This window comes from Chlorocebus sabaeus, chromosome 16 (assembly GCF_047675955.1).
Source record: "Chlorocebus sabaeus isolate Y175 chromosome 16, mChlSab1.0.hap1, whole genome shotgun sequence".
Taxonomy (NCBI): Eukaryota; Metazoa; Chordata; class Mammalia; order Primates; family Cercopithecidae; genus Chlorocebus; species Chlorocebus sabaeus.
The window spans coordinates 75208974-75234915 of NC_132919.1; the positions used below are offsets into that span (position 1 = coordinate 75208974).

General features: G+C 50.8%; 2 protein-coding genes across 6 annotated transcripts; one reads left to right on the forward strand and one right to left on the reverse strand.

Moving 5' to 3' along the window:
- Positions 1-9329: 9329 nt before the first annotated feature.
- Positions 9330-13621, reverse strand: GNGT2 (G protein subunit gamma transducin 2). 4 transcript variants are annotated; one of them, XM_073005421.1, is made up of 4 exons: positions 13544-13621; positions 11956-12065; positions 10436-10541; positions 9330-9978 (listed from the first exon to the last, which is right to left on the reverse strand). In XM_073005421.1, exons 3-4 carry the CDS (start codon positions 10517-10519, stop codon positions 9853-9855), a joined length of 210 nt encoding a protein of 69 aa, XP_072861522.1. In that variant the 5' UTR covers positions 10520-10541; positions 11956-12065; positions 13544-13621; the 3' UTR covers positions 9330-9852. The 4 variants fall into 4 exon arrangements, with proteins under 4 accessions (XP_072861522.1, XP_072861519.1, XP_037849621.1 ...); XM_073005418.1 differs by having other exon boundaries at positions 13500-13605; XM_037993693.2 differs by lacking the exon at positions 13544-13621 and adding an exon at positions 12979-13259.
- ABI3 (ABI family member 3) lies at positions 13528-25907 on the forward strand. Of its 2 annotated transcripts, none has more exons than XM_037993690.2 (8): positions 13528-13941; positions 19557-19724; positions 20739-20915; positions 22545-22630; positions 22857-22952; positions 23182-23336; positions 24771-24905; positions 25234-25907. In XM_037993690.2, the coding sequence occupies exons 1-8, from the start codon at positions 13825-13827 to the stop codon at positions 25395-25397; spliced, it is 1098 nt and encodes a 365-aa protein (XP_037849618.2). In that variant the 5' UTR covers positions 13528-13824; the 3' UTR covers positions 25398-25907. The 2 variants fall into 2 exon arrangements, with proteins under 2 accessions (XP_037849618.2, XP_008011236.2); XM_008013045.3 differs by having other exon boundaries at positions 13531-13941; positions 23179-23336.
- The last annotated feature ends 35 nt before the right edge of the window (positions 25908-25942 follow it).

Sequence of the window (25942 nt, forward strand, 5' to 3'; positions counted from 1 at the left end):
TGGGGTTTTGCCATGTTGGCTAGGCTGGTCTTGAACTCCTGACCTCAGGTGATCCATCCGCCTTGACCTCCCAAAGTGCTGGGATTACAGGCGTGAGCCACTGTGCCCAGCCCGGAGATGGAGTTATTACTCAAATCAATCTCCCTGAAGGCTCATAAATTGGGGTTTTTACGAACAATTTGATGAGCAGGGGGCTAGGAATGGGCACTGCTGACTGGTTAGGGATTAAATCACAGGGGTGTGGAAAATGGTCCTTCTGTGCTGCATCTGCCTCTTGGTGGGGCCACAGGCCCAGTTGAGTCATGAATCACTGATCTAGGTGGGGTCTGTCAGTTGCCAGAATGCATCTCAAAAGACCAAGCCTAGGTTTTACAGTAGTGATGTTACCTACAGGGCGGGCAAATCACAAATCTTGTGACCTCTGGCCACATGACCTCTGAGCAGTAAAGGATTATAGAAACTACGCCTACATTTTTGGTCCCTGAGCAAGGAGGAGGTTAGTTTTAGGGAGGGACCATTATCATCCTTGCTTTCAAGTTAAACTATAAACCAAATTCCTCCCATGTTTAGTTTGGCCTTTGTGCAGGAATGAGCCGAAGACAGCCCATCTGTGAGGCTAGAAGCAAGATGGAGTTGGCCATGTCAGATTTCTTTTACTGTCAGAATCTTTGCAAAGGTGGTTTCAACAGGCTTGAGAAATACTGAGCTGCTGGTCCCTGAAGTCTTCCAGAGAGGCTCAAAGCTGTTTGTCAGTTGTGAGTGTAGGAAGATTTCTGCACTCAGATGGAGATTGAGCTCCACAAAAGGTACCCTGCCTTCCTCTCTGAGGCTTGGTTCGTCTGTGAATCCTCATTCCCAGTGTAGGACTTTACTCACCATGAGCTTTTTCATTATTTCTCCATGAGTTTCACCATTTTTTGTTCGTTTGTACTAAGACTCTCAGTAAGATATCTGTTGTTCATCAGAAACCAGTATACACATACACACATGCACAAAACTGAAATAAAGGTTTAAGAAACAATATGTACTCCACTCCCACTGCTTCACTTGACTAACCTTGTAAAAACAAACAAACAAAAAATAGTAAATTAAACAAAAATAATATTTGACCTGGCATGATGGCTCACACCACTTTGTGGGAGCTGAGGTAGGAGGATCACTTGAGCCCAGGAATTTGAGACCAGCCTGGGCAATGTAGTGAGACCTCATCTTTAGAAAAAAATTAAAAATTAGCCAAGTTTGGTGGCATGTGCTCCTCTAGTCACGGTGACTGAGGAGGCTGAAGGAAGAGGATCACTTGAGCCCCATAGGTTGAAGCTGCAGTTAGCTGTGATCAGGCCACTGCACTCCAACCCGGGTGACACAGCAAGACCCTGTCTCAAACAAATGAAAAGAAATAATATTTACCCTTACACATGTAAAAGTACCCTCTATTTTTTCTTTTCTTTCCTTTTTTTTTTTTTTTTTTTGAGACAAGGTCTCACTCTGTTGCCCAGGCTGGAGTTCAGTGTCACGATCAAATGATCCTCCCACCTCAGCCTCTCCAGGAGCTGGGGCTACAGGTGTGAGTCACCACACCTGGCTAATTTTTGTATTTTTAGTAGAGACAGGGTTTCACCGTGTTGGCCAGGCTGGTCTCGAACTCCTGACTTCAGGTGATCCGTCTGTCTCGGTCTCCCAAAGTGCTGGGATTACAGGTATGAGCCACCACACCCAGCCTCTGATATTTTCTATGTAGTTTATATTTTTTAAACTGGTCACAATCTACTAACTTGATTCTAGAACCCATAGTTGGCAAAACACTTAGACACTCACTACCATCCCAGCTGGCCTTCTTCTCCCAGCTCCAGCTTCTCTGAGACCTTCTTTACATTTCCATCTCTTTGTATGCCTAGCAGCGTAGGAAGAACCTCTCTTTCTCCTCACAGCAGTCTGAAAGCCTCTTCCAATGGTTTTATTCTGGTGAAGGGGCCCAGGGCATAGCACACTATAGCCCCAAATTTCTGGGTTCAGGTGATCCTCCTGCCTCAGCCTCCTGAGCAGTTAGGACTACAGGTGCAGACCACTGTGTCCTGTGTAAGCCTATAAGTTATAAAATATATACAGTCTTTTTTTTTTTTTTTTCTTTTTTTGAGACAAGATCTCACTCCAATGCCCAGGCTGGAGTGTAGTGATGTGATCACGGCTCACTGCAGCCTTGACCACCTGGGTTCAAGCGACCCTCCCACCTCAGCCTCCCAAGTAGCTGGGACCACAGGCATGTGCCACCACATCCGGCTAATTTTTGTATTTTTTGTAGAGATGGGATTTTGCCATGTTGCCCAGGCTGGTCTTGAGCTCCTGGGCTTAAGCGATCTGCCAGCCCTGGCCTCTGAAAGTGCTGGGATTACAGGCATGCGCCACTGCGCCTGGCCCACACGTAGTCTTTTAACACCTACCATGCTCTTGGTGCTAGAAATACAAAATTTAAAAAAGACTTAGCTGGGTGCAGTGGCTCATGCCTGTTATCCCAGCTCTTTGGGAGACCAAGGTCAATGGATCACTTGAGGTCAGGAGTTTGAGAACAGCCTGGCCAACATGGTGAAACCCCATCACTATTAAAAATACAAAAATTAGCTGGGTGTGGTGGTGCATGCCTATACTCCCAGCTACTCAGGAGGCTGAGGCAGGAGAACTGCTTGAACCTGGGAGGTGGAGGTTGCAGTGAGCTGAGATCGTGCCACGGCACTCCAGCCTAGGCCACAGAGTGAGACTATCTCAAAAACAAACAAACAAACAAACAAGACTTGCTCCATGCCCTCAAGGAGTTTGAAATCTTGACCAATAAATCAAAGACTAAAGTACAGTGTAAAATGAAAAGCAAGGCTCAGGAGTATATGTGGATGAAATGTAAGTGAAATACAGGTGTAGGTAAGGTATAAAAAGAAATCCAGACGAAAGCTCGGAATAGCATGGGAGTGCTACCATTTCTGTAAAAAGGGGAGAACATTTATATGGCTTGTGTGTGCATAAAATATCTCTGCAAGGCTGCATGAGAAACTGGAACATTGATTTCTCCAGGAATGAAACCAGAGAGAGAAAAGGAGGGAGAGACTGTTCACTGTACCCTTTTACACCTCTTGAATTTTGAACTCCCTAATTTTTCATTACTTCTTTATTCAGTCACAAAGTCTCTAGGGACTCAAGAAGCCAGAGAAAGCTTAAAGTGATGTTTAAACCTAGTTGTGACTTACTATCCGGATTAGCTAGATGAAGAAGTGGCAGCAGGCTGGGGGGGTGTTTCAAGCCCTGCATAAACTGGTCAAGGAATAAAAGCAGCTCCATATTGAATGCGTGGAGCCTAGGGGGCCAGGGTAGCGGTTGGGGGTGAGTAGGAGGCAGAGCTGAGGCCCCAGAGGTATAAGGGCCCCTCATGTGGAAGGGCCTTGGTGGCTTTGGTGCCCAGGAGTCTAGATTTGGTCTCACAGGAGGTGGAGAGTGAAGAAGGGCCTTAAGCAAGGGAGCTGCAGAGAACCTACCAGCAGCCGAGGGCAGAGTGGGCTGCAGCCGGGCTAGGAAGGTGGGGAGTTTCGCAGGAGACTGTGGAATCATCAGGGTAAAAGGTGACCAAGCTTTAACTGAGGACCAGGCAGAGGCAGTAAAGCGATAAACAGATGAACATGTGAGAGCTTTAGAGGGTGGCTCCATCAGGAATTAGCATGCTTAGGAATTAGTGTGATTAGATGGGCTGCCAGTGGGGGGGAGCAGGGGAGCGGCAAGGCCATGCGTACATGGTTCTTCTTCCTTCTCTGTCCTCTCCCAGCTTCCCTGGTCCCTGCTTCCTCAGTTCTGATGCTGCAGGCGATGAGTCCCCCACCTCTCCCATTTCCGTGGTCTGGTAGAGAATAAGAAAATCAGAGGGGCCAAGGGGACGATGAGTTAACTACTCCAAAGTCACCTCCCTGCCCCTCTCCTACCCCAGCTTCTGTCAGAAATGAAGGAGGAGGGAGAGGAGGGCAGGGAGCAAGATATTTTTGGTGCTTAATTCAAACCCTGCCTGCAACTCTGCCCCTGCATGAATATCCTACCTCTTCCATCAGACCAGGGCCTCTGTTTCCCTACACACGACCAGCCATAGAATGTGTGGAGCCCAGTGTAAAATGAAAATGTGTAGGTCTTGTTAAAAAATTATTAAGAATTTCTAGATGAGGACAGCAGAGTGTTAAATCTAGCATGCGCCCTTCTGAGCAGGAGACCCTGTGTGACAGTAGAGGTCGAATGCCTATAAAGCTGGTTCTGTCCCCAGGCCTCAAGGTCAAGTAGGGAATTGTGTGTGGGTGGGGGGTGGGGGTGGTGGTGTTGGGAGGCAAGAGGCTGTGACTTACTTTTCCAGAGGTACTAAGGTCATGGTGGGGTAATCCCTGTCCCCACCTCACTCCTTGCTGGCTTCATGGGTAAGATCCGGAAGGCCCAAGGGTGGGTGGGGCGGGCTGTCTAACCTACTAGGAAGGATTTCTAGCTGCTGCCAGCTCCAGGAGCTGAGACCACATTAGCCAGTCCGCTGTTCCCCCTCCCCGCCTTGTAAGGCCGAGGAATCCCATCCTGGGAGTCTCTGGTGCAGTGTGGAAGGAGGGTGATACAGAATTGAAAACTCGAGAATGATTCCGTTCCATGTTACTTGACATGGAAATCAAGGCGTTCAAGAGCATTCCCTTTCGCTTACTCCCTTTTCCTGGCTTGGCATCCTTTTACTGCTCAGGACCATTGGAATCTCAATTATGTGGTTTCTGCCAACAGCCTCACACGTCTGACCCTCTAGGCTTGGTCTTCTTCACACTCCTCTTTACCCACCCCAGCCTGAGTTTCTGGAGTTCCTCCAAACTCTATTCTTGACCCTCCTTCTCTCAATCCACACAGTCCTCTTGGTCAATCTCGCCCACTTTTGTTGTATCAGCTACTACCTCTCAGTGATCCTCAACAGGTGTGCAAAGGGAGGAGGAGAAGCCTATGGAGTCACGTGGGATCACCTGGTGGGGAGGGCTTTCCAACTGGTGACACTACCAGTCACCTAGTCATCCACAGAGGAAACCAGAAGTCATCCTTGATAATTTCTTCTCCATCCTTCCAACATTCAATCAATCTCTAGGTCCTGAAAATTCTAATTCTTCACTACCTCTCCAGTTCATCTCCTCTCCATTCTTACCCTTCCTCCCCAATTCAGTTCCTAATCACTTCAGGTGGCTGGATCATAGTGATTCTCCTTTCTCTGGAAACTGACGTTCTGAGGGTGGCCCTGAAAGTCAGCAGAGAATGGAATTTCTTCCTCTCTGATTCTTGGGAAGCAATTAAGGTTTGATTCAGATGATCAAGATCTTGGAGTATAAGTGAATTGAAGACAAGGAGATCTGGGGAGAGCTTTGTGGCTGGACCTCTTTGGGTGAACCTGGAAACTGAAAATCCACATCACAAACAGGTTTACCAGAAGGCTCCCTGCAAAAGAGACTTTTCACAAGCCATAGACAGGGACCAAGGGGCTGTCTAGAGCTCATGAAACAAAGCAGACAGAGAAGCAGGAATAGAGGCTATGCCTGGGTGGAACAGCATGGACTTCTCTTCATCAAGGCCAATGTAGCTCCGCTACTGCCCAATGAGCTGGCAACGGTGAAACCCTGAGCCCCTCATACAGTACCAGACCTCAAGGCAACCATCCAGTTCTCTGGTGGCAGGTCAATGGAAGGGACACAGAATTGTCCTCACTGGAATAGGCACTTATTCAGGAATTGAGTTTGCATTCCCTGCCAACACCACCATCTATGGACTCGTGGGATGTCTTCTAGGCAACTATGGTGTCCTAGACCAGGCTAGCTCCAACCAAGAAGCTCTTCCCAGCAAAAGAAGTACGGCATTAAATGCAGTGTGGGTCCTGTAACAGAAAAATGGCGTTAGTGAAAAAGCTAGGAAAATCCAAATAAAGTCTGGAGTTCAGTTAACAGTGTTACACAAATGCTAATTTTTAATTTTAAAAGTACCATAGTTATGAAGATGTTAACATTAGGGGAACCTGGGTTAAGGGAACTCTCAGTACAAACTTTGCAACTCCTCTGTAAATCTAAAATTCTTCAAAATAAAACTACCAAAGAAACAAAAAGAAATAAGGTTGGGGCTAACGTCAACAGGATTTGCTGATCTCACCATGTGTCTGTTATCTAGAAGCAAGTGGCTTTACAGAGTGATAGGCTGTTCTAGTAAAGACCCAGGGTGGTGCCAGGTAGGTGGACACCACTTTGCAAAGACTAAGTGATGTCAGAAAAGTTTCATTCACGGCTGTGCCGTGAATGAAACCAGAAACAACTTACAGTGTTTTCCCTTCATGGCTAAAAAACTCAAGGATCTCTAGGCTAGAGGAGGGAAAGGATGGCTCAGATGGCATCAATGACCCTATCTCAGAATGATCATTCTTGTCCTCCTAATCAATAGTGTGAAGGTCTGGGCATGCAAGAAAGGAATGCTACCCGCTGGGCGCAGTGGCACACACCTGTAATCCCAGCACTTTGGGAGGCCAAGGCAGTCAGATCACCTGAAATCGGGAGTTCGAGACCAGCCTGACCAACATGGAGAAGCCCCATCTCTACTAAAAATATAAAATTAGCCGGGCATGGTAGTGCATGCCTGTTATCCCAACTACTTGGGAAGACTGAGGCAGGAGAATCACTTGAGCCCGGGAGGTGGAGGTTGCAGTGAGCCAAGATCAGGCCATTGTACACCAGCCTGGGCAATGAGCAAAATTCTGTCTCAGAAAAAAAGAAAAAGAAAGAAAGAAGGAAAGAAGGAAGGAAGGAAGCTAGGAAGGAAGGAAGGAGGCTAGGAAGGAGGGAAGGAAGCAAGGAAGGAAGGAAAGAAAAAGAAAGAGAGAAAGAAAGAAGGAAAGAAAGAGAAAAAGGAAAGAAGGAAAGAAAGAAAGAAAGAAAGAAAGAAAGAAAGAAAGAAAGAAAGAAAGAAAGAAAGAAAAAGAAAGAAAGGAAAGAAAGAAAGAAAGAGAAAGAAAGAAAGAAAGAAAGAAAGAGAATGAAAGAGAATGAAAGAAAGAAAGAGAGAGAGAGAAGGAGGGAGGGAGGGAAGGAAGAAAGCCACAGGGCACAATGTCATAATCCCTTCATAAGCTGAGATTTCTACCCTTTCATTTGAGGCTCCCTATGGCATTAGGAAGAGACAGAAGAGGGGGTCAGAGTGTCAGGCTGATGACTGACCCTGAGACTCAGGGAGTCCTGTGATTGTTACCACACCCTGTGGTGGCCAGGAAAGGTGCAGAAGGAACCAGAGAACACCTGGGGCACATTTTACCCTGTGGAACGGTGGGCTGAAGAAACTGCTACTCTAATCAGAGTCCCACCAAGGGTTCAAGAGCCTCAGGAACAGAGATTAGAGTTGCTGCTCTGGATCCAGAACCCCAACCAGTGAGAGCCTGCCTGAAGACAGGAGAATAAGGACTGGGCAGGTGGAAGAAGGAAGCTGTAGCCACATGGCCAATGGCCGCATGACTGGCGCTCCCATCTTTTTTTCCTTCCTTACTGTTGGAGTCCTGTGGAATATTTACCTTTCCCTGTTTTTTGAAGGAAGAATTACTGTCTTTAATGTTTTCTCTTTCTCATTCCTCATCTTTTCCTTCTCTTGAGCAGACTATATGGAGAGTGGTTGAATTGACACCAGCTTGCAGAATGGTGAGATGGAGTCAGGATGGAATTGGGAATTGGAGATCCTGGATTTTGACCACAGAGGCCCTGTGACCTCACCCTTGAGGCTCTGACCAGCTGGGGAAGGGAGGCTGTGGCTGTAGTATGTAGGATGACTATTAGATTAGGTTTACTTTCAGAGACTTGCTTTCATTTCTATCTAGTAAACCCTACAAGCCAGAAACTTGGATGCTATCCTTGACAACTCATTCTTCTTCACTCATAACTCAAAGAAATGTCAAGATCTGAAAACTTTATTTCCTAAAGAACTCATCAACTTACCTACTGCCCCCAAGACTTACAGCCACTGCCCTAATTCAGGTCTTCCTCACCTTACCCCTGATGGAACAATCACCTCCTTAATTGCCTCTCTGCCTTCACTCTTTCCCTGTTCAATCTTGTCAAGAGCAAATTTCCAGCCAGGCTTGGTAGCTCACGCCTATAATCTCAGCACTTTGGGAGACCGAGGCAGGAGGATTGCTTGAGGCCAGGAGTTCAAGATCAGCCTGTGCAATATAGTGAGACCCTGTCGCTACAAAAAAATTTAAAAATTAGCCAAGCGTGGTGGCACACACCTGTAGTCCCAGCTACTTGGGAGGCTGGGGTGGGAGGATTGCTTGAGCCCAGGAGGCAGAGGCTGCAGTGAGCCATGATTGTGCCCCTGCACTCCAACCTGGGCGACAAAGCAAGACTTTGTCACCCTCCCCACCAGAAAAGCAAATTTCCTTCTAACATTACCAAGTCACTCCCAGCAAATAAGTTTGTTTAGTTCAGCAAGCCAGACCCCACTAGTCACCTCCAAGCCCTCTCTAGCACAGATCCTAAGGATCTAGACCTCTTGACATCCCCACTCCAACCTGATTGGTGCTCCCATTCAAACCATGGTCCTTTCTCATATCATGCCTCTGTTTATACTGGCCCACCAGAAGTGCCATCCATCCACCCATTGACAACTTAACCCTTTAGAACTCAGCTCGAGATATCACCTCCTTCTAAAGGCCTTTCCTGTCTTTCTTCCAAGGACTCAACGCACCTCTTCAGCAAGATTAGGTAGCCCTCCTATGGGATTCCATCATATCCCTCGCAGACCTCTCTGATGTTGCACTGAGCTCATTGTATCATGAGTGCTGGTTTGTCTGCAGCTCCTTCAGTCCTTTCCATGCCGGAAAGGCCCAGGAATTGGTCTCATCCATCACTACATTCCCAGTCCTTAGCAGGATTCAGCCTCCCTTCTGCTAACCAGAACCTGCTTAAATACCTTCCTAGGCTTCCTATTGCCCTTAGGATGAAGAACAAAGTTCCTAACTGAGTTCACTGAAAGGTCCTTCAAGACTTGACCCCAATCTCCTTCTCTAGCCTCATGCTTTTCCAGCCCCCATTCTGCGCCCCTCGATGGCATTTACATTGACATTGCTCATTGCCCTGAATGTCTTTCTGCTGTGTGTTCCTATACGGCCCTTGACTCTCCCTATTGTAGCATTTATGGACTTAATTGTAAATTGTTTCATGTCTTCTCCACCAAATTCCATGAAAATAGGAGCCATGTTCGTCTTGCTCACTCTTCCATCCATAGTGCCCAGCACTAATAGACTACTCGACAATATTAAATAAATCATGAAATCATAACTTCACAAACTCCTGCTGTCATCAGGCCATCTGGGGTGATCTAAATGACTAGGAACAGGATCACAGGGTAGGACATGATATGGGGGGACAGGACCGCTCCAACCCTGGCCCCCAGCCCAAACTAATCTGGCGTGGAAATGCTTTTTTCCTAGGAAGAGAGTGGAGGGAAAAGACGGAGGGGTTCTAAGGTGGTGTAAATGCTTCCTAAGGACTGCCCTCTGGGGTCTCGTGGTATCGCAGGCTCCTCACACCCCACCACCCCTGGGGCCAACCGCTTGGCCAGCCACACTGTCCTCAGAGTGTTCCAGCAAAGTCAGCAGAGACCCAGCACATGGAGGAAATAATGGGAGAAAAGAGTGGAAAGTGGGAGTGGGGAATGGGTTCACAATGCATTTGTTCAGGGATCTTTACTCATTCTGTGATGAAGAGAAGGTGACACTTCATTGGCTCACTGGGGGTCTAGGAGACTTGGGCTTGGCTGAAGAGGGACAGACACTCAGGGCGGGGCTCCGTGCCATCAGCTTATCAGACAGCCGCCTTTCTCTTTGAAGGGATTCTTGTCCTCAGGGATCCCTTTGAGAAAAGGGTCGTTTCCTGCTTGGGCCTCCACATACTCCTTGATTTCCTTTCCCGCTTTGGAAATCTGTGAGAACACAAAAAAATGTTTTAGGTCCTTGCTACTTTCTCTGGATCCATGATTTGGTCAGTGCTGGAAAAACAGGCTTCTGGGCAGGGCAGAGACAGAGGCCAAAGAGGAGAAAGACACAGGGGACAGACAGGTGTTCGGGGGTGTGAGTTCCTCGATCTGACCCACAACACTGACCCTGACCTTCATGGGCTGCTTGGCCAGAGCCAGCCCAGATGCAGGGTTGGACACACTGAGCTCTCCAAGGCCCTGAGGCTCTCTCTTGTGCTGAGGGAGACTGGCACCTTCACAGAGTCAACCCCAGCATTTTTCTGCATCCTACCCCATCCCAGAGGTACCTCCTGCTGCTTCTGCAGCCCTGGAACAGTCCCACCACCCTTTCTGGTCACTTCCTCCTTCCTGGGGCTCATCAGGAACAGGAAGGGAAGAGCAGGGATGGGGTGAGGAGGCTCACCGGAATTCTTGTGTTTTTCACTTCCTTCTTTAGTTGCTCCACCTCCATCTTCAACAGATCCTTCTCGCTGAGATCCTGGGCCATCCTGCCCTAGACAGACCTGATCCTGGAAAGGATTCAGCAGCCAAGATTATAAATCTCATCAGCTCTTTCAGCTCCCTCCACACCTCAACTTCTAGCATCTCCCCTGCCATATCCCTCAGTTCAGGCCCCTCATCATTCAACAGATATTCACTCCATCCTTGCATGCTCTGCCTCTTCGAGAGCCTGGGCTCCAGAGGGGAGGAAGCTCCCAGTCTGATGGGAAAGGGACAATTTTTGCCTTTGGATTGACTCTCTATGGAGGAAATCTGGATTATCTGTCTACAGAGCCATCTGTCTGTCTGTCTACAGAGGAAACAGAGAAGAAAGAAGAAGGAGTTTCTTTCGGAGAGGAAGATCTGGGAAGCAATATTATTGTTTCATATAGTGACTCAGAGTTTTCCTCTTTCTCTACAAGTCCAGCACGGGAGAGTATACAATAATGTTCAAGAGAAGGGGGTCTTGGCCAGGCATGGTGGCTCACCCCTATAATCCCAGCACTTTGGGAGGCCGAGGTGGGAGGATCGCTTGAGCCCAGGAGTTCAAGATCAGCCTGGCCAACATGGCAAAACCTCATCTCTACAAAAGATAGAAAAATTAGCCAGGGTTGGTGGTGAGTGCCTGTAATCCTAGCTACTCAGAAGTCTGAGGTACGAGAATCGCTTGAACCCAGGAGGCGAAGGTTGCAGTGAGCTGAGATCATGCCACTGCACTCCAGCCTGGGTGACAGAGTGCAACTGTCTCAAAAAATAAAAAAAGATCCCGGGTGCAGTGTCTCGTGCCTGTAATCCCAGCACTTTGGGAGGCCAAGACAGGCAGATCACCTGAGGTCGAAGGTTTGAGACCAGCCTCGCCAACATGGTGAAACCCCATCTCTACTAAAAACACAACAAATAGGCAAGCGTGGTGGCGGGCACCTGTAATCCCAGCTACTCAGGAGGTTGAGGCAGGAGAATTGCTTGAACCCAGAAGACGGAGGTTGCAGTGAGCCAAGATCACACCACTGCTCTCCAGCTTAGGCAACAAGAGTGAGACTCCGTCTCAAAAAAAAAAAAAAAAAAAAAAAAAAAAAGAGAGAGACAAGGGGGTCTGGAGCTTGCCAGACTCCAACTCTGATCCCAGCTCTGCTGCTTCCTTACTGCTTCCTTAGTGTGGCCTTAGGGAAGTCACTCAACCTCTTTGAGTATTAGTTTCCCCAGCTGCAGATGGGTATTAAAAAAACCTACCACATGCAATTATTGTGGGTACTAAGAAAATAATGTCTATAAAATATTATAATATACTACCTGGCACATAATGAACACTTAATACACTTATTATCACTAATAATGCGATTGTTATTATTATCACTGCAGGGTTATCAGGAAGGCCTGCCTGGTGCCTAGCCCCAGTGATACTAAGAGTAGATCCCAGCCCGGTGCAACCTCAGCACCTCTCACCTGCCACAGAAGAGCACACTTTCCAAGTCACTTGTCCTGGACTCAGGTAAGATAGTGTTTGAGCCTCCTAGTTCTTCATCAGCTGAAAATCTTCAGATAAAGCAGATGGCCTGGAAACCAAAATCTCTGATGCCTAAGCTGATCATAGGCTCAAAGTTCTAAGCCCATCACCCGCCTGAGCCTTCAAGCCCTCACTGCCGCAGAGAGACAGACATTCTCCCCACAAAAACAAACTCGAAAACAGAAGCCACCTTTTCACCACCTTGCCCTGTGTTAGCCTCACTCTTTCGGTGACCTCACTAGCTTAGAGCCTGCAGCGCTTCCATTTCCCCACCTCCACCTCACAGCCCCGCCTGCCCCCCTTTGCTTGCTTTCTCCTCCTTCCCTTCCCACCTCTGAGCATGCTCTGAGGCTGTCCTTCCTCCTGCGGCAAGTCCTAGACCGGCCCCTAACCTCCCTAACCAAGGTGCCTTGTGCGCCCATTGGATCCCCACTGTTTCACCTTACGAAGTTCTGCTAGCTCACTCTTCATCCACTCATTCAATAAATATGTACTTGCTCACCATGCTGTGCCACTTAGTACTTGGGGCATGGCCACCTCTAATGCCTCTGTTCAAGCTTCTTTGCTGCCACACCTCCCTCTGAGTCCTGAATGTGGGTTCCTGAGCACAGGACCCACATTCTGTTTTTTTTCTTGCTCTCCCCCAAGGACCACCCAAGGGCTATGCCATTTAACAGACATTGAGCTCCTGCTCTGGCTGACACCCATCCAATGACAAGGGACCCGCTGAAGGAGTTAAGGGACCAATATGGTCGGTGGGAGGTCCTCTTATTCTCCTGTCTCTAGGATCACAGGCTTGGTGGTAGGGGGGGCGGAGAGGAGGCCCGCGGTCCATCCTAACTTCCCTGCTCCAGGACCCAGTCCAACTCTCAGCTGGGAGCTCTAAGAGTTTGAAATCAGGACAGGATCCTGGAGGTCGTCTGGTCCAACTGTCCTGTTAATACATGAACTACAGCCCATACCTCCTAGGCCGGCTCAGTGCTCTGTCCACCGCTGCTTCCTAAAACCAACAAGTTGATCTGGAATTTGAACCTGGTGCTTCTCAAATCCAAGTCCTTCCTGTTGTCTAATCTGAGTTCCTCACATTACACTTGGTCAATTTCATCTTGTCCTGCCTTTATCAGCACAGAGCATGTAGGGCAGATCTTCATCACACACAACCCTTCGCAGGCTTACTAACACCCCTCTGGGACCTCTCTGGTCATGTCTTCCTGGTGTCCAACCCTGACCCCTCTTGCTGCCACATCGGCTGTTTTCTATTTTTGCTGTGCTGCCGTCCCACAGTCCTCTCTGGTATGACCAGTCTCCATATCCTATCCACCCTCCACTCCCCTGTCCCTTGGTGACTCATCCCCGAGCTTCCCAAGGAAGCCCCCACCCTCTGCCCTTTCCTCCCGCCTTCCATGAGTGGAAAATCCACCTCCACCCCTATAGCAGGCCAGCCCCCTTCCTCCCCAGTCTCCCACCCCATCCCCCCACCGACCAGTTTCCTCTCCAGGACCAGGGAGCAATCACAGCTGCCCCGACCTTGGCTTCCTCTGCTGGGTGGGATTGGGGGCTGGGCCCCCAAATGGGCCCCTGGCTTCCCCCTTCCTCTGGGCAGGGGACAGAGAGGCACAGGCTCGGGGAGCAGGACTGACTTCCTCTTGTCCCGGAATGAGCATGCCTGCCCTTTGCAAGCAGGTTTGGGTCTCACGCAGAGGAAACCAAAAGCAGTAAGAGGGAGGGAAGGCAGAGCAACCAATCAAGGGCAGGGTGAGACTCAAAACGAGCGGGCTCCCTGGGGAGCCAGACAGAGGCTGGGGGTGATGGCGGAGCTACAGCAGCTGCAGGAGTTTGAGATCCCCACGGGCCGGGAGGCTCTGAGGGGCAACCACAGTGCCCTGCTGCGGGTTGCTGACTACTGCGAGGACAACTATGTGCAGGTAGGTAGAGCGGGCGGAGGACTGACACCCCAGCCCCTGGAGGGCGGACCCTGAGCCCAGCCCCAAGTGGGGCCCTGGGAGCCATCCTGACAGTGCTTGTCTTGGGCCTTGGCTGAGAAATCCTCCCACTGCAGACTTCAGCTTCATCCCAGACCCCAATACTTAACTCTGACCCCATACTACCCAAGCCCCCACTGTGCCCTTTCTGTCTCGCCTCAGAGATGTCTGGGACAGACAGTGCGATTCCATCCTGTTCTCAGGTGTCACTGCAGGTTCATCCTTCTGAGTCCCCCAGGTCGATCCAGAGACCCAAAGCCTCCGTCCTCACACAGATGCTGGCGATCATTCTATTTCCAGGCCAGCTCTGGATGAGGCTTCAGAAGAACTTCCCAAACAGCACAGTGAACCTGAGATGGACCCTGGGTTTGGGAGAGTGGGGATAAGGCAGAGTAGGCTGGGCTAAAGAGAGGGGATCTCATGCAGAGGGAGGGGGATGGCCCACATGACTGCTGGGAGCAGGCTGCTAGCAAAAGATAGGGAGGTGGCATTGTAGAACAGTTTTTAAATTGTGTGGTTGTCCTGGGGCTGAGAGCATAGATTCCTGGATTCAGGGAGGAGAGGCAAGGCAACTTAGCCATGATGGAAATCACTTCTGTTATTTCATTAATCTGTACAACTACCTTGTGAGACACGTATTATAATTCCTATTTTACACATGTGGAAACAGTAGCTCAGGGAGGTGAGGTGACTTGTCCAAGGCCGCACAGCTCCAAACAGCAGAGCCAGGCATTCCCGTATTTTTGCTCTTGTTGCCCAGGCTGGAGTGCAATGGCTCGATCTCGACTCACTATAACCTCCGCCTTCCGGGTTCAAGAGATTCTCCTGCCTCAGCCTCCTGAGTAGCTGGAATTACAGGCATGTACCACCATGCCTGGCTAATTTTATATTTTTAGTAGAGACAGGGTTTTGCCATGTTGGTCAGGCTGGTCTCGAACTCCTGACACCTCAGGTGATCCACCTGCCTCGGCCTCCCAAAGTTCTGGGATTACAGGAGTGAGCCACCATGCCCGGCCAGTCTTTTTTTTTTTTTTTTTTTTTGAGACAGGGTCTCCTCTGTCGCTCAGGCTGGAGTGCTGTGGCATGATCGTAGCTCACATAGCTTCACTGCAGCCTTGAACTCCTAGGCTCAAGCAATCCTCCCACCTCAGCCTTCTGAGTAGCTGAGACTACAGGCGCATGCCACCATGCCTGGCTAATTTTTTTATTTTTTTTTGTAAAGACAGGGTCTCGATATGTAGCCCAAGCTGGTCTTGAACTCCTGGCCTCAAGTGATCTGCCCACCTTGGCCTCCCAAAGTTCTGGGATTACAGGCGTAAGCCACCACATTTGGGCTTACCTGACTCTTGACGCCAAGCCCTTTCCTCTCCATCTTTCTGCCTCCCTACACACTATGTGACTTTACGACAGTTTATTTGCACTCTCTGTACCTGGTTTCCTCTGCTCCCTGAAGAGCTGCAGGCTAACCTTGTTACCCCTTGGGCAAAACTTTATTTTTCTAACCTGTACTAACCGAACTATGAGAACAGGCATAGAGACCTCGTAGCATAGTAAGAATGTTGAAAAAAGAAATAGATGAAGAACAAGTGCTCATGGGAAATGGCAGATTAAAGAGAGTCAGTGATGACAGCAGTTAAAATGCTCTGAATCCTTCCTTTGGGCCAGGCATGTTACCAGCATGGCCTCCCTTCATCCTCATCTGAAGTCCAGTGAGGCGAGTCCCATTCTCACTTCACAATGAGGAAGCTGAGGTTTGGAAAGGTTAAGTCACTTTCCCAGAGGTCTCCTAGCTAGCGTCAGAGCCCGAATTCAAACCCAGAAATCTGATTCCAGAGCCCACTCCCTATGCCACTAACTGAAAATGCTACTCTGGGTATCATTTCGGTCTGTGTAGTTGTTGAATGACCACCTGCAGATGAGACAGAATGAGGCTTGCAAACCAGTGCATCCTCCTATCACAGAAAGGCATGTTCCCTCTATGGACAAGGATCCAAGCAGTCCTTTCCATTCCTTCCATAACTTCTGCACACCTCAAAGAGCTTCCGCAGGGCTCTCATTTGCACACACAGTGTTCACACACAATTTGGGGTCACAAAGGCCTAAGTCCAGTTCCCAGCTCTGCCACCTACCAACTACAGGAACTGTGGCAAGTTCCTCCTCTGATTCTCGTGCCTGCCTTCAGGGGGGGCTCCATGGGTTCAATATAAAAATGTATCAAAGCATTTAGCCTAGTGCCAACCCCTTCAGAAGAGCAGGATAAATGGCAGCTCTTACCATGACTATCATCATCGCTATCATTCATTGGAAGGATGGATAATAAGAATCAGTTCTAGGGAGGAGAAGCTGTCCTTGCAAAAATACATGGGGCGTGAGAAGCCTTGACCCAACTTGGAATCCTTGGATTCCTGCTTCTTTCATGCAGAACAATAACTACTAGAACACACAACCTGTTACCTTTCCTGGCCTTTCTGAGGATCTTTGTCTAGGCAAATGCCCGAACTGCTGTTACCTAAGGCCTGATTCCCCTACCCTCCATCCCCATCTGCAGCCCCTCTCTCCCCACACCACCCAGATGCCAGGAAACCCATGGGGAATTAGGGAAGGCAGACCAGGGTCACCTGCAGAGTTCTCCGCCAGGGTTGACTGACTTTACAGACAGGGTAATTTGCATGACGAACAAGCACTCAGCCGCAGAGATGGATCTCAGATGCTTGTCCCCGCAGACCTAACTTTGGGCCAGGAGCAAAGCCAGGGGTCAGTAGGTGTTCAGGCTCCAGGTGCCCAGAGCTGGGCCCAAGCAGACACTTTTCCTGTTTGGGCCAACAATTCCACATGTCAGTTTGGGGAGGAAACTGTACAGGAGAAGGCAGGCAAGCTAAGAAACCTGGGTGGAGATGGAGGAGTAGTCACTGCTCAGTTCTGGGCCTGTTTCCTCATTTGGTAAAGGAAGGTCCTGAACTAAATCAAGACCTGCTATCCTGTCTGGTTTTAATATCCTGGGTTGATTTCTTTGCCTTTTCAAGATTCTTGGTGACATATGCTGAGGAGATGCAAGTTTTGTTGCATACGCTGATGAGATGTAAATAAACATGCAAATGAGCATCTCTTTTCTGCTGTTGGAAAAGACAGACAGGGAGGAGAGAGCCACCGCATGGGCTTCCGGGGAGGTTCTGGCTCAGGCTCCATTAGAGGCTCCCAGGTGTCTCTCAAACCTTGCTCTGAGAGTTTGTAGGTCTGCTCGCCATTGACAGGCCCTGAGGGGCACCTGAGGGCTCAACTGGCCCTACCCTAGATTCACTCTAGACTTGCCCCCTACCTGCGTTAGAAAGGTACAGGCTAGAGTATGGCAACTCCATGACCCAACAAGAGATGAGGAAGCTGCCTGGGGAACCAAACGACCAGAGAAGTTTTGCCCTAGCCCCCACTGCCTGATCTGGGACCAAAAAAAATTTCTTGGCCAGGCACGGTGGCTCACGCCTATAATCCCAGCACTTTGGGAGGCCAAGGTGGGCAGATCACCTGAGGTCGGGAGTTTGAGATCAGCCTGACCAACATGGAGAAACCCCATCTCTACTAAAAATACAAAAAATTAGCTGGGTGTGGTGGTGCATGCCTGTAATCCCAGCTACTCGCGAGGCTGAGGCAGGAGAATCGCTTGAACCTGGGAGGTGGAGGTTGCAGTGAGCTGAGATCGTGCCATTGCACTCCAGCCTGGGCAACAAGAGCGAAACTCCATCTCAAAAAACAAACGAACAAACAAAAAAACTTCTTGCCTTCAGCCACTGCCTGCTTACCCCTCCTGCACTGACTGGCAGTGTGACCCTGGCCAGTGCCTGGCACAGTGCCTAGAATACAGTGACAATGTGCCCAGAGAATGTTTGGGATCCCATTCGACCTGCTAATTAACTCACAAGTGCATATTTATGAAGAATCTTCTGCGTGTTGGGTGTGATTCCCTGACAGGATACAGGATGAAACAGACAAGCCCCCTGCTCTCATGACACTTCCATTTAAGGGAGGGTGGGTAGATAATAAAAAAAAAAATCATAGATAATGTTTGATAGTGCTAAATGCCATGAAGAAAAGAGAACAAGGTAAATATGATAAAGAGACAGTGAAGGCATGGGCTGGGGGAAATCTTAGTGTGGTGAAGGAAGGTGTCTCTGGGAAACTGAGGCCTGCTAATACGGATTCTGAAAATAAGTACAACATGTGCCAAGGCCCCGAGGCAGAAACAGTTCAGCTTGTTCAGGAACAGAAACCCAATGGCCAATGTGGCTGGAGGGGAGAGTGAGAGAGGGGGAGTGATGAAGAGAAAGGCAGGAGCCAGACCTGGAGGGGCTATATGTAGGCCACGGTTGGAAGCTTGAATTTTATCCTCAGGGTATTAGAAAGCTATTAGAGGGAATGAATGAATAAAGTCCCTCTGTTCTGGGCCTCAGTTTCCTTATTTGAGTTCCCAAACACCAATCTGCAGACTGGAGCTAAACAAAGAGTCACATGGAAAGGTTTTTTTTGATTTGTTTTTGAGACAGGGTCTCACTCTGTCATCCAGGCTGGAGAGAAGTGATGTGATTTTGGCTCACTGCAACCTCCGACTCCTGGGTTCAAGTGATTCTTATGCCTCAGCCTCCTGAGTAACTGGGATTACAGGCACGCACCACCATGCCTGGCTAATTTTTGTATTTTTAGTAGAGACGAGGTTTTGCCATTGTAGCCAGCCTGGTCTCGAACTCCCAACCTCAAGTGATTTGCCTGCCTGGGCCTCCCAAAGTAGTGGGATTATAGGCGTGAGCCACTGCGCCTGACATGGTTTGTTGTGTTTAAGAATGTCGGCTGGGTGGGGTGGCTCACGCCTGTAATCCCAGCACTTTGGGAGGCCGAGGCGGGCAAATCACCTGAGGTCGAGAATTTGAGACCACCAGCCTGATCAACGTGGAGAAGCCCTGTCTCTACTAAAAAAAAAAAAATACAAAATAAGCCGAGCATGGTGATACTTGCCTACAATCCCAATTACTTGGGTGGCTGAGGCAGGAGAATCGTTTGAACCCAGAAGGCGGAGGTTGCGGTGAGCCGAGATCGCACCACTGCACTCCAGCCTGGGCAACAGGAGCGAAACTCCATCTCAGAAAAAAAAAAAAAAAAAAAAAAAATAGAATGTCTGCTCTAGCCAGTGTTGCCTTCCTCTTTCCTTTCTACTATTCACCCCCACTCCAACCCCTAAAAGGACAGCCTGTTACTGAAGTCTTCAGGAGGGTGGTACCATCATCTGTACTCAGTCCTCAGCTTGACTGTTTGAGAGTGGGTATCTTTCCCTCCCTTTGCATCTGTTCCCCAAGGCTGCAGATTCACTTTTTTAAAGTGAATTTAAAGTGATGTTGTAGCTAGTCCCTCTTGCTACAACATAATTCTGCTGAGAGTCAACTCAAACATCTAAGGGTTGCGGCTCTGTCCCAATCCAGCGCCTATTTTCCCTAAATCCTCTCCCATCCCACCTCAGCCAGCCAAGGACCCAGTGGAAGATGCTGGCCCTTAGGCCAGGGCTGTGTGTATTTCAGGCCACAGACAAGCGGAAGGCGCTGGAGGAGACCATGGCCTTCACTACCCAGGCACTGGCCAGTGTGGCCTACCAGGTGGGCAACCTGGCCGGGCACACACTGCGCATGTTGGACCTGCAGGGGGCCACCCTGCGGCAGGTGGAAGCCCGTGTAAGCACGCTGGGCCAGGTAAGGGGCGTGGGGCATGGGAAGGCGTCTTGCGTCAGGCCTCAACTCTTCAGCCCAACTCAGACATTTTCCTTCCTGCTTTCCCCCATGTCCAAATGCCCAACTCTACAGCAGAAGGTTGGCACTTTCCAAGCTTTTTGGACCTCCTTATCTCTATGGCTATGCTACAAATTCCCCGAAGGCAGAGCTTTTTCTTTCTTGGAATTCTATCCTGGACATTAGAAAGTAATATCTACCAATCAGAGCAGTGGCATATACAGGAAAGAAGCAAATGAACCCTGTTTGCATCTAAATACAAGCAGTGCCTCAATAAATATCCTAGGTCCAGGGTGCTAGCTTGACAAGGTCATCTTCAGCCCTGGAAGCACTGCCAACACCATACAGTATACACCCTCCATCCCGCCACAGTGTTCTAGCGCACACACCCTCCTTCCTTCCTGGATCCTTGACGGAGGAATTGCCCCATAAAGCACATGCACAGACCCAGCCACACATTCAGCATCACCCACATGTTCAGTGGGTGGGGTGTGTCTTTTCCTCTCCCCCTGCAGACCAGAGTTCCCACCCTTTCGAACTGTAGGCTTTCTCCACGGAACATTCTGAGAGGAAGTCAGTTCACTTATTTGTCCCCCAAAGCTGATCAAGCCACCATTCTCTGCCACCTCCATATTCTCCCCCTCTGCTCCCAAGCCAGCCCAGTGCTTGTCTCTTCCCGGCATCCCCAGGGATGTTGTGTTTTCTCTTTTCCTCCTGTTCCTGCTCAGCTAATAATAACCCTTACTCTCTTTCCACCAGGAAGTTGCTCCAAAGTGGCTTCATCCTTTCCTGCCACTTTTCCCAATTACTGTGTAGCCTGGTGGGGGAGCGGGGGGAGGGGAAGGGCCCTCTTTTTCTAGACCTCGTTGCCTCCCATGGTCCCTACCCCCAGCCCAAAGTCTCCATCTTCTTCCTCCTTAGGGGGAAGGGACTGGACACTGACCACCCCTCTCTGTCACCTTGAACCCTGTCATGCAGATGGTGAACATGCACATGGAGAAGGTGGCCCGAAGGGAGATCGGCACCTTAGCCACTGTCCAGCGGCTGCCCCCGGGCCAGAAGGTCATTGCCCCAGAGAGCCTACCCCCTCTCACGCCCTACTGCAGGAGACCCCTCAACTTTGGCTGCCTGGACGACATTGGCCATGGGATCAAGGTAGAGAGAGGGACCCTCTTCTTTCCCTCCAACCCACCCTCTCGTGCCTTGTGGCCCCTTTCCCTCCAGACCCCCAGGTCTCCTGCACATTTTGTCCCAACTTGCCACTCCTTTCTTTCCCCGCTCCCTGAAGCCACCACTCTGAGCTCTTCTCCTTCTCCCTAGATTTTGTAATGCCTCCCTCCAAAACTGGTCTGTACCGTCCTCAGAGGATCTGCTGAGTGTGAGATCCTGAGCACCCCTCGCCCCCCCGCCCCGCCCCTGTGGGCACCGGGCATGTGGGAAGGGGAAGAGGGGGAAGGGAGGATGTCAGGGTGTGCATGAGAATGGCTCCCAGCCACATGAGAACAGCAACTTCCTCTGTCTGGGGGTTTGAGGTCACTGCACTGAGCAGTCACCCCACAGCTGCTTTGGTGAGAAGAAGTAGGAATGCAGCCACACAAAGGGGACTTGGTGAAGAGAGGGGAGCATGGCGCTGGCGTCTTCTCAGCCCATGTCCTTGTGCGAGGTCGGAGAGGGCACGCACTCACACGCGTCCCGTCTTCAATTCCTGTCTCCACACCTTGACATTTCTGTATTGAAATGAACCCCTTGATATCCTGAACTTATCAGTCCCCCTTAAAGGGGAAACTACACTCTCCCCTTCAACCACCAGGCCTCCTCCCCACCAGTAAGGTCTCTGTTGTCCAACTTATATTCTTTTTTTTTTTTTTTGAGATGGAGTTTCACTCTTGTTGTCCAGGTTGGATTGCAATGGTGTGATCTTGGCTCACTGCAACCTCCACCTCCTGGGTTCAAGTGATTCTTCTTTCTCAGCCTCCCGAGTAGCTGGGATTACAGGTGCCCGCCACCATGCCTGGCTAATTTTTTTTTTTTTTTGTATTTTTAGTAGAGATGGAGTTTCTCCATGTTGGCCAGGCTGGTTTTGAACTCCTGAACTCAGGTGATCTTCTTGCCTCAGCCACCCAAAGTGCTGGGATTACAGCTGTGAACCACCACTCCCAGCCCAACTTATATTCTTTGTGCTTCAGCTCAAATCCCTTTCGTCTTGCCCCTGGTGAAGCCTATGAGGTAACACTGTACCCACCCCTTGGGGAAGTCCCATTGGTAACAGAAGTTCCCTCTTTCATGTGGGTGTGCGTCCTGTCATTTGCGCATCCCCTCTAAGTGGCCTGGGTCCTGCTCCTCTCTGCCCTAACTCCCCATAGCCAATTCCACAAATCTTCGAAAATGACAGGTGGGACACTTCTAAGTGTGATGTGTCCTCTCCTTTCCCCCCGCCTCCTCAGCCCAATTAAAGTTAGGGACCACTAAGCCAGGGCCTCAGCTTCCTGGGCTCTGAGATGGTCTGGGGGAGGGACAGGGGTGCTGGGCCCACTCAACCCGCTGTGGCTGTGCAGAGGAAGTGGCTGTCGGCTTTGGTAGAATTGAGTCCCAGAACCCAGGCAATGACAAGGGGGTAGGGTGGGGGAAGTGTAGGAGAGGGGCCTGAGAAGTGGAAGTGGGAACTGGCCATGCTGGGCTCTCCCTCCCGGTTCTCGTCCGCCCCTCCTCCATTTCCTCTTGGGGATGAGGGTGGGGAGTGGCCTCTCACCCCAAATGTCAGCCCTACCTCCCGCTCCCTCGCAGGACCTCAGCACGCAGCTGTCAAGGACAGGCACCCTGTCTCGAAAGAGCATCAAGGCCCCTGCCACACCCGCCTCCGCCACATTGGGGTGAGGCCTCGCCGCGACGCCAACTAGCCTAGCCCTACCCCGCGCGACCCTGAAACTCTCCTCCCCCAGCCTCGCCACCCACCCCTGGCGGGTGCTCAGGCCGTCATGCTGGATGCCTGGCGCCAAACCTCCCCCTTGGCCACCTGCCTTTCCTGCTCACACCCGACCCCTGCTGGCCAGAAGCCTTCCTCTTTCCTCCTAATACCCGCTCCCCGACCCCCGCCAGGAGACCACCCCGGATTCCCGAGCCAGTGCACCTCCCGGTGGTACCCGACGGCAGACTCTCCGCCGCCTCCTCCGCCTCTTCCCTGGCCTCGGCAGGGTGAGACCTACAAGCCCGCGTGGGAGGGTGAGGGGGGGGAGGTGGCTTTCGAGAGGGGCCTCCTGCCAGTGGTCATAGTGACTCCTGGGCTTGAAAGGACCCAGTTAGTCCTGGGTCACACGGGCAGGGCTGGGTTCAGGATTGGAGGGGTGGGGCCAGCTGGGGATGCTGCATTAGGGAAGGCGTGTCGCCAACCGGGCCAAGCCCCGCTTTCTCTGGTGTTCAGCAGCGCCGAAGGTGTCGGTGGGGCCTCCATGCCCAAGGGGCAGGCAGCACCTCCAGCCCCACCTCTCCCCAACTCCTTGGACCCACCTCCTCCACCAGCAGCCGTCGAGGTGTTCCAGCGGCCTCCCCCGCTAGAGGAGTTGTCCCCACCCCCACCGGGTAAGGAGCTCCGCCCCCTTCTCCTTCCCAACCGTGGGGTCGCTTTTCCGCCTCCTGCCACTCCCCAGCCCACCTCTCTTGGATCTGCCCCGGCCATCCTCAGTGAATGCCTCCTCCACGGAGCGCAGCACGGGAGCGAAAGGACGCGGAGGAAGTGAACTAACATAACTTAGCGCCTGCTGTATACCAGACCCTGTGTTCGAAGCTTCTCATCCATTTTCTTATTTAAACTTAATCCTGGCCGGGCGCGATGGCTCATGCCTGTAAACTCAGCACTTTGGGAGGCTGAGGCGGGCGGATTATCTGAGGTCGGGAGTTCGAGACCAGCCTGACCAAAATGGAGAAACCCGGGCTCTACTAAAAATACAAAATTAGCCGGGCATGATGGCACATGCCTGTAATCCCAGCTACTTGGGAGGCAGAGGCAGGAGAATCGCTTGAACCCGGTAGGCAGAGGTTGCCGTGAGTGGAGATCCGGCCATTGGACTCCAGCCTGGGCAACAAGAGCGAAACTCCGTCTCAAAAATAATAATAATAAACTTAATCCTAAAGGCCAGGCGGGGTGGCTAAGGGCCGTAATCCCAGCACTTTGGGGGGCTGTGGAGGGCAGATCACTTGAGGTCAAGAGTTTGAGACCAACCTGGCCAACATGGCTAAAAATACAAAAATTATCCTGGCTGCTGGCGCATGCCTGTAATTCCAGCTACTCAGGAGGCTGAGGCAGATCACTTAAACTCGGGAGGCCTCGAGGCTGCAGTGAGCTGAGATCACCCCACTGCACTCCAATCTGGGTGACAGAGATTCCCTCTCAAAAAAATAAAATAAAACAAAACAAAATAAACTTAATCATGGGAGGGTCCTTAGCACTCTTCCTTAATAGATGAAGCCACTGAAGCTGAGGTTCAGTGACTTGCCCAAGAGCCACCCAGCTAATAAGAGGTAGAGTCTGACTGTCCTCTACTGCTGGATCTTTCAGGGTTTACTGAGCACTTACTATGTGCTAGCACACTGTGGGAGGACCAGGACAGGAGAGGGCTGGAGGAAGATTGCATGAGATGGGTGCATTCTTTTTTCTTTTGAGATGGAGTCTCACTCTGTCATCCAGGTTGGATGGAGTGCATTGGCAAGATCTCAGCTCACTGCAACCTCCACCTCCTGGGTTAAGCCATCCTCCTGCCTCAGTCTCCTGAGTAGCTGGAATTACAGGCGTGTGCCACTATGTCCAGCTAATTTTTGTATTTTTAGTAGAGACGGGGTTTCACATGTTGGCCAGGCTGGTCTCAAACTCCTGACCTCAGGTGATCTGCCCACCTTGGCCTCCCAACATGCCTGACTGGGATGGGTGGATTCTGGGGCCCAGCTCTCGAGCAGATCCCTGACACACTGAAGGAGCTTCCTGTGCCACACTTACAGCCTTTCTGCTTTTCCCCCAAGACGAAGAGCTGCCCCTGCCACTGGACCTGCCTCCTCCTCCACCCCTGGATGGAGATGAATTGGGGCTGCCTCCACCCCCACCAGGCTTTGGGCCTGATGAGCCCAGCTGGGTGCCTGCCTCATACTTGGAGAAAGGTACCTGACTTCTGGGACTGAGGGGCACCGGATCCCACTTCCCAGCTTCTGCCTCTGTTGCCCTGACCCCCGTTCTCCTCCCTCTGCAAAGGTGTGAATCCCCCGGGCTCCCCACACAATTTTTCTGACGAACTGAGTTCAGAACAGAACTGGGAAGAGGGCAGCTGGCTTAGTATTAAATATTAACTAAGCTGGGGAGGGGTCCTGAAGGCTTGGAAGCCCCTCAAGATGGTCCCTAGAGTCTAGTACTTGAGACCCTGCATCCCCATGGCGGTGGGGGGGAGGGCAAGAGGCATATCTCACAGCACCCTCTTCTCTTGCCCTGCAGTGGTGACACTGTACCCATACATCGGCCAGAAGGACAATGAGCTCTCCTTCTCTGAGGGCACTGTCATCTGTGTCACTCGCCGCTACTCCGATGGCTGGTGCGAGGGCATCAGCTCAGAGGGGACTGGATTCTTCCCCGGAAACTATGTGGAGCCCAGCTGCTGACAGCCCAGGGCTCTCTGGGCAGCTGATGTCTGCACTGAGTGGGTTTCATGAGCCGCAGGCCAAAACCAGCTCCAGTCACGGCTGGACTGGGTCTGCCCAGCTCTTGGGCTGTGAGCTGTGTTCTGTCCCTCCTCCCATCGTGGAGGGAAGGGGTCCTGCGGAGAGAGAACTTACCCAGAGGCCTGCTGCAGATGGGGAAGAGCTGGAAACCAAGAAGTTTGTCAACAGAGGACCCCTACTCCATGCAGGGCAGGGTCTCCTGCTGCAAGTCCCAACTTTGAATAAAATGGATGACGTCCTGTGACTGCCCCACAGAGATAAGGGGCCAGGAGGGATTGAAAGGCATCCCAGTTCTAAGGCTGCTGCTAATTACAGCCCCCAACCTCCAACCCACCAGCTGCCCCAGAAGCAGCATCTTCCCATTCCCTCAGTACCTACAAAGTGCAGCCCACATTGGACCCCAGACACCCCTCTGCAGCCATTGACTGCAACTTGTTCTTTTGCCCGTTGCTTGCTGTGTGTGTGATGTGTTCATATGTGGCTGG

Coding starts and splice junctions, on each gene's coding strand:
- ABI3 (XM_008013045.3), top strand. CDS start 13,825: ATGGCGGAGCTACAGCAGCTGCAGGAGTTTGAGATCCCCACGGGCCGG. Junction 20,916..22,544: donor ACATTGGCCATGGGATCAAG/GTAGAGAGAGGG, acceptor GCTCCCTCGCAG/GACCTCAGCACGCAGCTGTC. Junction 22,953..23,178: donor TCTTCCCTGGCCTCGGCAGG/GTGAGACCTACA, acceptor TCTGGTGTTCAG/CAGCGCCGAAGGTGTCGGTG.
- GNGT2 (XM_073005421.1), bottom strand. CDS start 10,519: ATGGCCCAGGATCTCAGCGAGAAGGATCTGTTGAAGATGGAGGTGGAG. Junction 9,979..10,435: donor TGAAAAACACAAGAATTCCG/GTGAGCCTCCTC, acceptor GTGTTCTCACAG/ATTTCCAAAGCGGGAAAGGA.